Here is a 12,421-nt window from a genome sequence, read left to right as displayed (position 1 = left end):
TAAATCTTCAGAAGCTTTTCTAATTAGCTAGACTTCCGTTACATTTAAAAGATCACACACACAAACCCACATTTTGGGCCAAAACTTAGACAAGTTTGTCCTTTTGAATAAATCGGTTGCACAGTGTTTCCTTCTAGCCATCTGCATTCTTTCCCTTTACCATCACTCCCTAGGCAACAGAAACAAAAGCTCTGTCTCGCATATAACTGCTGGAAACTAACAGCTGCAATGCAGTTTATTGCAGTTTCTCTTCTACAGAGGAGTTGACAGCATTAGATAATTTACACATATTGGGAAACAGCTAATTACCAGAGGAAATGAAAACTCATTTAAAGTACAATGTAACTCATTAGAAGAATCCTGTAAATTCGCACCATTTTGAATTCCAAGTACCCTCGTGCAGGTTCGTCAGTGATCACTAGAGGGCTCCCCAAAACCAGGGAATTTCAAACAATGCACTGAAAAGGAGACTTCTGGCAAAAATTCGAGACTATTCTGATGAGATTTCCCTAACAGAAACTGGGCATTTTAAACAGACGGGTTAGCCTGTCTCAGGGGATCATCTACAAAAGAGAGCCCGCTCTCAAGGCCATTTTATTTTCTATTCCAGCATTTTTGCTTTCTGGGAGTGGCAGACTGTGCTGTTTGCAAGAATACTCCATTTTCTTTCCTCTCTTCCTCTAGGAGGACTACAAAAGAAGAGCAATGAGGAGCTCATTGCTCAAAAGCTATGTGCGACTCCACATGGTGGAACAGAAAAGACACTCACTCTATTGTTGTGCTTTCCTGAATATCAACACATGGTAGAGCCCCCAGAACTACCCGATTTGCTCAAACAAGTTAAGAGAAAAGAACAGTTACCCTCTAGCAGTTCCAGGCTGGCGCCACCTCCCGTGCTGACATGGCTAACTTTATCCTCAGTGTTCCACTTCGCACAGCAAGTAGCTGTATCTCCACCACCTGTAGTACAAACAAAATCAGTGAGACACAGAAGAAATTCAGATTTTGTTCAGCTTAAGGGCCACAGCCTTGCTACGGGCTGGTCCTGCTCCCAAATACTCAGCATTAGTACATACAGCAGTCTTTAAAGCCCTATCTCCAAGCTGAAGGACGGATGAAAACATGAAAAAAGAAAAGCAATTTGGCATGTATTTTTAACGTGGTACTGGCAAGCAGAAGCTTCCTTGTTGCATTTAGAAAGACAAGAACAAACACATATAACTACTTACCAATAATGGTGATGCTGCCCTTTCCTGTTACTTCTACCACTTTGTCCATCAGGGTTTTGGTTCCTTTGGCAAACTTGTCCCACTCAAAGACACCAACCGGACCATTCCACACAATTTGCTTGGCCCTTCCCACAACTTCAACAAACTTCTTCACACTTTCAGGACCGCAGTCCAAGCCCTAAGACAAGTAAGAGAAGCCACAGATATACTTACTGCCGACCTTCATCTCAAATCACCAATGCCTAACTGGGATCCTCAGAAGCTTCCCCCTCACCCCCAGATAATGAAGCAAGAGTTTCTCTGTATGCACTGAATACTGAGGAACAGAAAGATTTGCCAGCAGCTGCTGCAGTAGGGTGGAGTCTGATGTGGTATTAATCTTCCTAGTACGAGTAAGTCTTTCTTAAATCAATGTCAGATGCTTGAAGCCTTGGTTAGAAACTTTTGGCAACTCTACCTAAATTCCAGTCAAATAAAAGGGATTTCTACTGCATTCAGATCTGAAGGTTTTAGAAGAATTTTGCTGTTTTAATCCAAATCTCACAAAAGCTACTTTAGACTTAAAAATTCAGGACAAACAACAGGGCTTCAATTTCATTAAACCAACACACTCTATGCAGCTTGACTGCCTTCAGAAACATAAGCAAAGGATCACAATTACTCTTTCTACTCCTTTAAGAGCTGTCCTTCCCACCCCACTGCTGCCTGTTACTTCTTTTAGTCCCTTGCCTATTAAAACCTACCATCCAGCCAGCAGGAATGCCTGAAGCCACCGTGGCTTCCCCAGGCTGTGCATGCTCATCAAATTTGTCTGCAGTGATGAAGTCAACAGGCAGAGTAATCTTCACACCGTTCTTCTCTGCCTTGGCCATCAGGTCCTTGACAATTTTTGATCCCTCTTCATCAAACAGAGAGTTGCCAATCTAGAGAAATTATTTGGGAAAAGTAAGAGAGAGGTGTTTGTTTAGCTACTGGTCATGACCGAAGAGGACAGCAGCAGTCAAGCCGAACCGCTCAGACAGCAATTCTGGAAAGACTGTCTTCTTAAAACACCTAACTAGATGTAGGCAGTAATCCGATTTTTGCAAAGTCAAGTAACTTCTCAGTGCTCCCTACTCTTGCAGAGAGTCGAGATAGCCAGTTCTCAATGCCAGAATATATAAGGGACATTCTGACCATATTCTTTACTAGGAGCAGACACAGAATTGCTCTTTTCATACCTCCATGTTATTGATCACTTTGAGGAAGGTGAACGCCATTCCACCACCAATGATCATCTCATTGACCTTATCCAACATGTTACTGATCAGCTGGATCTTATCCTGAACTTTGGCTCTGGCGAGAGAGAGAAGGAGAAAGAATGAATAATGTAGCCAGTGCCCAAAACTCTTCAGACAGAAGTTACTCTCTAGTAATCTTTAGCTAAGACAGCACAAAGCCTCACGAGGACTTCTTGGATCGAAGCAGAATTAATCAACTGCTATTCAGTAATGGCAATATTGTGATTGTGGCATATCAAGACCATTCTGAGAGAATGATCCAACAAAGTTGTTGGGAGTGGGCAGAAAGGGAATTTCGCAACCTAGCAGGCCAGCGTTAAACATCAACTTACAAGAGCATTATTCAGCCCTCCATTTTTTTCCCTATTTAAATATAAGCCTCGTTTGGCACTTTAGAGCCCCATTTCCCCTGACTGTGCAGCAAGGCAGAGCAGAGATCAGAGCACTGCCATTCACAACCACTGTCCAACCCTAGATCCTCTGTACCAGCTACCGTATGCCCTGTAACCCATCCAGGTCTGGCACCCCATCACACTCACAGTACAGCTTCAAACCGCTAGGATGATCTGTGATACAGAACTGCCCTGCCCAAAAGCAGATGACTGCTTTTGGCACAAGGTACAAATGATAATGGAACAACAATGTCAAAATTGCTTTATTGGCAAACTTTCAGCAAACTGCCAAAACCAGGACAACAGAAACGGCAGAGGAGGCAGTAAATAGACACAAGTCTCCTGTCTTCCCTCTTTAATGCCACATATGGAATTTTTGTTGTTATCTAAAAGAAAGCTTCATAAAAGACCTTAGGAAATAACCCTGAGCTAAACCTAGGCTGGCACTCAGGAGCCTTACAGGGATAATGATATGAATTTCATCAATAAAATGCTTTCAGACCTAACCATAAGAAATAGCTATTGCCTCTACAAATCCAACCTTAGTGACCATGGAGAGCTCTGGTGTGAACCAGCCACCAACCCCAGTTAACGAGCGAAGTTGCTAATGTTGCTACACTGTGGGAACTGAAGTGGTAAAGAAGCGTTGATGGGACGGGACAGAGCCACAGCAAAACCCTGCAGGGCCCATCTTGCCGTGTGCAGCTCCAGGCAAAAGGAGATCTGAAAGTGAAGTAGATTTTTGTTTCTTTCCCTTGCACATACCCTGCTCCTGGCACTGAATTACTTTCCTGTGCATGGTCGGTCTTTGCCAACACATTTCATTTCCACTTTACTTGTTAGTTCTCAGTTCATCTTCTAGGCCCAATTTTGTTATATACAAGCAGTAGCAAACCTGCAGCTGGATCACATGCAGCTTCCAAGTGTCACTTCCCCCTGGTACAATTGAGCAAGAGTTGCTCAATCTGCCATCCCACGTAGGAACCAGCTACACCACCAGTGGAACGGTGGTGCTTTCAAACAGATAAAGGTATTTTCTGGCTCTGAACTGCTCTCAGAGCTCCTCCTGTGACTCACTAAGATGCAGTCGGCATTCATCAGTCCCTGGCCACACAGTGAGCTCAGTATCAAGCTCCTAGGCTGGGACATGCTGGTCACCCTTGTTACACACCTCTCAAAAAAGGTTATTTTGTTCCCACGGGACTTACAGCACTTCCAGACTTTACTAATAGGCCTGATATTTTAACATTTCGGCCATCCTAGCTGCTGCTCTAACTCGAACATCTGATAAGGCAACTAACAAACTTTCCCTTGGCGATATACCTGCAACTTTCATCAAAGGTAGTGAGGAGCGTATAGCACTTAATGATGGGTCACCTGCAGCTGTAAACCTTGGAAGGGTACCAATAAAAAGAAAGAAAGCATTGTTCAGTATAACCAAGGTCATAGAAGAAGATTAAACCTTTATGTGAGAACTGAATACTACTTCTTAAAAAACACATTTATGGGTGCAAAGAGCAGGAATAAGCCACATACTTCTATCAAGAACACAGGAATGTTACGGTGTCCCAGCTTTGTGTTACTTAGCGAAGTATTTTAATTCTCCTGATGAACTGAAATACACTGTCATAGAACTACAGTGCTAAACTGGGTACACGCGTGACAAAAATCGGCAGCAATGGGAAATTATTTCTACACACAAGCAGTCACTTGGTTTTGCACCTTGAAGTTTCCTTGCACACTAGCTGCTGTGGAAGAGCGGCGCCCCATCCAGCTACAGTAGGTCACCATTGCATAATGACAGACCGTGTCAACTTACACAGTGCTGAGCCTGCAGGATGCTTGTACTCTGAACCGTGAAGGAAAGGTCACTGACCATGTTTCAGGGCCATCATGTGTATCTAACAGCTCTTCTGGTTCATCTGTACAACAAACTGCTGTGGACTATCTCAACTTGGGGAATGTAAGAGGTCAGGAGATACGATGAGCAGATCCCGATAGTATCATCACAGGAGTGGACATGGTCAGTTAGCTCCTCTCTAATCCACATCTTACAGAGATCTCAAGACTTATCTACAAATCTGAACTGTAGGTACAGTTAAAAGGAAAGTACTTGTTTGAACCAAGTCAAAATAACTTTTTATTTCTTACAGAGGAGTTAAAGAGAAATACGGAGTCAATATGCTCTTGAGTCTTACCCTCCAAGAATTGCTAAGAAGGGTCTCTCCGGACTCTCTAGGGCCTTAGCAAAATAATCCAGTTCTTTCTTCATCAGGAAGCCAGCAGCCTTCTGAGGCAGATTGACACCTACCATGGAGCTGCAGAATAAAGGTAAGAGTGAGGAAAGGAAAAATTTTCTATCAGTACAGGTCCAAACACCCCTGTGCCTCACAGCATTACAAAGCCAATCCTTTAGTCAGCTGCAGCAATGAGGATAGCTACTACCTGCATGAAAACAAACACGAGGTTTTTGTTTTCCTAGTTTGATAATTTGGCTGTACACGTTTACTTTCTGAGATTGCTTCTGCACAGACATATTGATATGCAAGACATTTACAGTGTTAACTAGTGATCCAAAACACTGAGGGACAAATAAGCACAGCAAGAGCAGAGATGTCTTCCTCCAATAGCACTGCATTATGAAATCAAGCTCAAAGAGGACCACTAGAGTTTGCAAGTACACATATCTAAACACACTCCATGAGAATAATCAATCTGGAGCTATTAATCTTTTGGAAAAGAGGTCTGCTGTAATTGCAGGACAATTTATACAAGTCCTAAGCAAGTAATTTTTATATCTTCAAAGCCTAAAAAGTCAATTCAAGTCTTCAGAGTCCCAGCTGTCTCCTGCTCCCAGAGGCAAACTTGAAAGAGCATACACCATTAACAACTACCTCCACTAAATCCATTACTCGGGAACAAACACAGCAGAATGAGAATGGGATAAGCCCAAAAGGAAGTTAAAACTCACTGGGGCCAAAGCTGTATGTGTTTCCATGGCAGACATCACTCTGCAGTTCTGCCTGTGGAAGGAAAATGGATACGCACCTGTGAGCTCGGTGGGCAGTTCCAAAAGCATCATTGACATAGACATCTCCCAGTTTAGAAAGAGAGGCTCTGAAAGCCTCCACTTTTGCAGAATCAGCCTTGATCTAAAAAGAGAAAGAATGTCAAGTTTGTGCTATTCAGGTACACAGAGTTGATTCTGAAACTGAAGTCAAAGTCAGCAATTTCACTTGTAAACCCAAAGCAAAGAAAAGCCAGCTGGAGAAACTTGTCAGTTCATCCTGTGGGTCACTGTATTTCACATGCTCTTTCCCAGTCCAGTAGAAGCAACAAAAAGGTTTAAACTCCACGTTAAACTCCCCGAGACTGCTATTACAGGCCTGAGGACTGTTCCCACTTCAAGTTTCTAGTCCATCAGCAGAGCAGGAATGAACTGCAGCACTACCAACCTTTCAGTCACTCTCCAACAGATTTCCAGTTTTGTGCGGTGAACATAGCTAACAGAGAAAGGGTGTGTAGAGACAAGTCAATGCTGAGATGAGACTAAACAAACTCATGCTTGCTTACTGAACAAAGAAAGGGGGGTCTCCAAGTGCCCACAGGTAAAAAGATGAGCTCCTGAAGGACTGATTTAGCAACTGCATTGAGGATTAACTTATAAATAGCCTGCACACTACCACAGGCCACAGTGAAAGCAGCCAACATCGGAAAGCTGGAGATAAGCTTAGCATGTTGGGCAAGAACAGATGCATTTCTGTTAAAAGACTTTTTCTCCATCCTCCAAGCATCCTACCAAATCCTCATGGGACGGCTCATGCAGTTCAGTTTTCTTTCCCACCATGAAAAGACAGCTCACTTTGACAGTAAGTGACTGCTCGGACCTAGTTTACAGCCACTTGCTCTTAAAGAACGGCCCAGACTGGCAGTCAAGCAATCACCTCTCCAAGTGCCTTTCTGCTTTATCATCTCACCTTCCCAAGTGAGGCCTCTGCCAGCACCCAGATGTAACACCATGGGGACGATGGCAGGAAGGTGTTCTAATATATGGCAGATGGGTTCAGCACAGCTTTTATTCACACAGCCTGAGTAGAAGACAAGCCAAAGGGACTACACAGATTATAGAACAATGCTGTCAACTGCTCCTTCGCTTGGTAAATTGCCTGGCTTTACACAAAGAAATTAAGTGCTCCTGTTAAAACCAGTAACGTCTGTAAGCAGAACACAAGAGGCTCTGAATGAAGGAACCACTACCACTCAATCTGCTTTGGAAAGCCACAGTTTCTAAGCACCGGTTAGTAATCTGCAGTCTTGTATTGCATCACTATTTCCACAGCACTGACTTTCACCTCTGTTAGGACAAGAAACAGGACTGTCAACAGCACCTCTCCTGTTACGCTCAACTGCAGTGCATGCTTCTGTACGCGTACACCCAGTTAAATAATCTGAGAATTACAGAAATGCACAAAACCCCTTCCCAAAGCAAATTAAATTCTTGCCCCACTCTTCTCCCTGCCACCATATTGGCTTTCACTGGCACACAGTTCTAGTAGCAAATAATTCCAGACTTGCTCAGTTTCTCATTGCCATCTGCAAAGGCTTACTAGTTCTCTGGGCTATTTTTCTAAGCTACAGGAGTCCTGTGTCAGCCCATGAAGGGCACCACACGATGTCAGCATTCCGCTCCACGCACTGAATCTGAAAGGAGCCACGGCCTGCATGAAGTCAACGGGGTCACCATCGCTAAGAAAAGCAGCTGTCTGGAGCAAGCATTCTTCCTGACCTTCAAGAAAATGTCAGAGGTGCAAGGCAGCCTGGTTCTAGATGACTACGCGTAAGAGCAGACAGGCTTATAAAAGGGTTTGATAATCCCCATGTTGCACAATGTTTAAACGTTATATTAAAACTTTAGCCAGATAACCAAGAAAGAAGCATCATTCTTATGGCCCCAGTGGCAACAAACTATCTCCAACAGACCTTGTTTTTTTTTTTTAAACACCCCAAAATAAAGTCTAATAAGCAGCAACCAATTTCCTGCACAGCCCTATTTCGCTCCTTTTTCCTTCTTTTAAGGACTACACCACCTTCAGCAGAGCCATCTATAGCCTTTCACTTAAGCTGTTTCATCTTGGAAGTTCAATGCATTGGACTCAAACTTTTGCACAGCATGGTACAAGTGATCGGACAGGCTGAACTAAAGATCTCCAACATCCTTCTGAGAGCAAATTCATGAACAGCATTTTAGACAGGCTGCTGGCTCCTTATCTATATGCAGCAAACAAGGTAGTAAGACCAGAGCAGGCATGCACAAAAGCTAGACTTGAAGTTTCACCTTGTTCCCTGAAGCATCCTTCCCTTTCCCTTCTTCTTCTACATGGAATCGGAGGTTCTCTAGCAGGATGATGGAGCCAGCTGCAGGATTAGCACAGGCCTTCTCCACCTCAGGACCAACACAATCCTTCAGGAATAAGACCTCCCTGCAAACACAAGACATACACTGTCATCCCACCAGCGACTCTTCCTTTCAGAAAGGAAAGCATCCAGGTCCACTGACAGAGAGGGCCTGATGCATACTGGACTGCTCTTCTACTTCACCTGCCCATGAGTGCTTTAAGCTCCACAGCTACTGGGGCCAAGGAGAACTTTTCAGGCATGGGAACACCATCCGGGCGACCCAGGTGACTCATCAAAACCACTGACTTGGCTCCATGATCCAAGCAGTGCTTGATGGTAGGAACAGCCGCCTTGATTCTGTAATAGCAGAGAAGAACAAATGAAAAAGGATTCAAGTAGAGTTTACCAGGCATGCAGACTTAGCGACCACTTACACAAGAGCCCTGGGAGTTGTCCCTCAAAAATGACAAAAGAAACGGAGCACAAGAGCTGGGCAGAACAATCACTTAAGAAGTCCACCCTACCTCTGGCGTTCACATGGTTCAGCCTACCCCTCATCAAAAGACAGCAGGGCATCACCACCACTAAGTCTCCAGAAGGGACACTGGGCTTCGTAGCAACCCATCCTTGCTAGAACAAACGTCTAGGAGACTAACCACAACCCACAGAGCACAGCTTTCCCTGTGGAGCTAACCCAACCTACTCTTCTCCTAGGGACTGTGACAATCCTGAAGCACGGTCCAGAAAGCATCAACAAAATTCCCTGCCCCAGCATGTTTTCATATGTTTCATTGTCATCTTCCATGCGATGTAGGACACGGAAGTAAAATGCATTTTGTAATCTAAATTCTGCTGATTGCTTGTAGCTTAGAAATGCCAGGACACACTTGAACATTACTGGGCCTCCTGATTTAGTCTGTGATCCTGAACCAATAAAGAAATGATGGGAATGTGGAGCAGTGACCATATTGTGGTGAACAAAACTGGCATCTGCCTGCAAGTGACAGACAAGCAAGACAAGACATTTGCTACCACTGTTTCTAAACCCTGTGTCTTTATATGCTGCACTAGAACGATTATTCTAACATAAGCCAACGAGTTAACACAACCACAGGGTAACCAGGGGGCAGAAAGTCTTCTGGCTACTACCAACAGATCTAGCAAATTTTCACACGCAGCCAAAGGGACGTGGTTGTGAAATGGTCGTAACACTTCAACCATATTTAAAGAATGAAGTTTAGGATCTGTACAATTAAGAGACTTTTTCTATATGCTTTCCATGGCAGCTACAGTGAGAAGAAGCCTTGTAGTTAGCGTAGTTTACTAATAGCTGCAGGGGGTTTAATTAACAATTGCTGGACCTTCTCTGAGACACCTTTAATATTCTGGTATGAGCAATGATGGCTTCATCGTGGTAGCATTCCAGGTACTGCTAACAGAACTGGGCTAAAATCAGAGAGAAAACAGACTTCAGGGCTCCCGTCTGGGATGGAAATTATGGCTCACCTTTGATTGTTGGTTATTTTGTAATCCTTCATTGGAACATTGAAGTCAACCCTAAAAAAACAGAAACAAAATTAAATACTTAACAAATTTCTTTTACAAAGAGTAAGGGAACCTGCCAGTAAAGGCTCTGGCTAGAAAAGCAATGTTACAATCAGAGTAAGATTTTTAGCTCTGCCTTGTACACAAGTTCCTTTTTGAAATCAGTATGTTATTAGCCATTTCTGCTTGCAATAATAGAACGCAAAGGGAGAACAAATATCTGCTAGAATGACTTAGTAAAGCTATGCCACCAATACATCCTAATGCTCATGACCGCAGTAGCAACGATGCTGAAGCAAGAAATAAAACTGAGATTGAAGAAGCTCCCCACAACCTTTTCATTTTAAACAACATGCTCTCAGATCACCGCCCAGGAGCTTCCAAGGGCGCTGGAAGCCCATTATTCCAAGGAATAATGAAAAGTGACATTGTGTTCTCTAATGAGGCCTCTAGAATACTTAGTTGGACTGCTACGGCAAGCAGGCAGGCTCAAGAAAGCTGTCCAGTTATTGCCTACAACTTCAAATTTCTGTTCTCTGCAGCTCTAATCTCTCTGCAGCCGAGTGCTGTGGCTTATCACATTCCCACTGGAAGACCTGATGTGGATCCAGAGGTAACTTCCTTACTTGTGCCAGACGAAGGGGTGGAAGGGAGGAGTTTCATCAGCCATTTCTCACTAGCATACCTTGTGCCCATGTGCTGACTAGCAGCAGCAGGAAGCTGTGTTGCGTAACAGCTAAAGGCAGAAATTACTCACAGAGCGAGGGAAGGGAACATCTAACCGACTGTAACAGCGTATCAGAACAAGGAAAGTCAAGTGTGGTGCTACAGTTCACCCTTCATCATTCTGTATCTATATTAAAGAACAACAAAATTCAGGAAGTTGCTTGAATTCCCTTGCAGCCTGCTCAGCACAAGAAACAGATGGAAAGAACGACAAAACCTGCCAGCAAAACAGGATTAGCTGAGCAGAAAGAAATTGAACTGGCAGCCCCATGGTACAGTGGACTAATTCTAGGAAGGGGAAAGAAAAGCACCGTTATCATGCTATTATTCTAAAATGAGAGAATAAAAGAATAGCTTGCTTTACAGAGCCATCAGAGCTAGAAAAGAAAGACCCATCTCACTCTTCTTCCCCACTGCACGACAACTGAAATCTGAGCTCCCCTTGAAGCCTTTCTCCTCCCCATTCCCAACTTCTCTTGAAGCTTTGGCATTAGGACCGGAAGATTATTAGGACTAGAAGCAGGTTATGAGTATGCCAAAATTATGATGAATATGAGAAGAAAAAAAGAAGTATCGATTTTAGTAGTACCGAGAGCACATGGCAATTCTTTTCCGGGAAGAGAGACGCAGGCGGGAAACACAAAGATTGGCACGTCATCTGCTGTTTCACTCAGTTTTAGTAGCCCGTCACAGAATTGCAAAGATAGATATGTGCATTAACTACCGGAGACTACAAGCTGGCTAACCCATCCTCTGCCAATGCGAGACTGTTCTCTGTAACACAACTCAGAAAAGGAAAAAACCGATCAGATGGCAAAAAAAAATCAGTTGTTACAGAGATAAAAAGATCTTCTGTTGCACCAGATTTAGGAAGCACATGCAAATTCTGAGCTAGCTTCTTCAGTACTCGTTATGGGGGCTGGTTTCTGGTAATCAAATTTCTAGGGAACTGCTTCTAAATAAGACGACAGAGAGACAAAATAAAAAGAGCAAGTTGTCTGACACAGACTACAGGGAAGAGATACCTGCCTACTCACTGAGCAAGTTAACAGACACATACTAGTTATATTAGGGTGACCTTGGATAAAGAATCCCACAATAAAGAGTATTTGGTGCAGGATGTATCACGATATACCTCGGTGCCCTTATCTCCCAGTATTTGGCAGCAATTCCAACATTAGGCTTTCAGCAGGCCTTGATGTTTTATAAATAAGCTATGAATTCCTATTTTAGGGTTTTACACCAGGATGTGCTGATACCTGCGATTCGACTCTTACTGCAAAAAGCAGAATTATTATTTTATTTGGGTAGGTGGCCAGAGCCATATTTTCACTTTTTCATTGCAACGCTTTCTGGATTTGCAGGAAGGAAAAAGGGAACTGGGGAATAACCTTTTTTTTGTAGCGCTGCTGAACGATAAACCGGTTATTTTCCCCCACAAACAGCCTGTGGGTGACACGTGTGCAAGCAGAGTGATTCACCAAGGCAGAGCTCCTGCGGTTTCAGCTCCCCGGGTCCACGATGCGGGCCCGCCGATGCCCCCCCCACCAGAAGCGCACCTCGGGCAGCGCTGGACACCGTCCACCTCAGCTTTGCCAGGGCTGAGCGAGGCCTGGGCTTACGCTCCTCCCCGTCAATCATATCCCCCTCACAAGGGAACAGATACGTGTCTTTGCCGGGTAATTCAGGATGTGCGGGGCCTTTCCAACAATCGGCGTACGGGGAAGAAAAAAAAAAAAAAACCAAACAAAACCCCACAGAAAATAATTCGCCGGGCTCAGACAAGAAGCTGCCCAGGACAGACATGACTTGCTGCTGCTGCCTGGGGAAAGCTGCGCGGAAACCCGCCCCC

General features: G+C 44.1%; 1 protein-coding gene across 1 annotated transcript in view; it reads right to left on the bottom strand.

Moving 5' to 3' along the window:
- The window catches only part of PGK1 (phosphoglycerate kinase 1), an 18,538-nt gene that overhangs the window by 1,479 nt on the left and 4,638 nt on the right, over positions 1–12,421 (bottom strand). The window contains exons 3-11 of the mRNA XM_009276600.1: positions 9,805–9,855; positions 8,500–8,655; positions 8,237–8,381; positions 5,950–6,053; positions 5,100–5,219; positions 2,450–2,564; positions 1,973–2,152; positions 1,230–1,407; positions 862–960 (exon numbers count right to left, since the gene is read on the bottom strand). Of these exons, the coding sequence (XP_009274875.1) occupies positions 862–960; positions 1,230–1,407; positions 1,973–2,152; positions 2,450–2,564; positions 5,100–5,219; positions 5,950–6,053; positions 8,237–8,381; positions 8,500–8,655; positions 9,805–9,855 (1,148 nt within the window). The remainder of the gene's footprint in view (positions 1–861; positions 961–1,229; positions 1,408–1,972; positions 2,153–2,449; positions 2,565–5,099; positions 5,220–5,949; positions 6,054–8,236; positions 8,382–8,499; positions 8,656–9,804; positions 9,856–12,421) is intronic.

The sequence above is a fragment of the Aptenodytes forsteri genome, unplaced genomic scaffold (genome assembly GCF_000699145.1).
Source record: "Aptenodytes forsteri isolate BGI_AS27 unplaced genomic scaffold, ASM69914v1 Scaffold107, whole genome shotgun sequence".
Taxonomy (NCBI): Eukaryota; Metazoa; Chordata; class Aves; order Sphenisciformes; family Spheniscidae; genus Aptenodytes; species Aptenodytes forsteri.
This window is presented reverse-complemented; position numbering and strand designations above follow the sequence as displayed.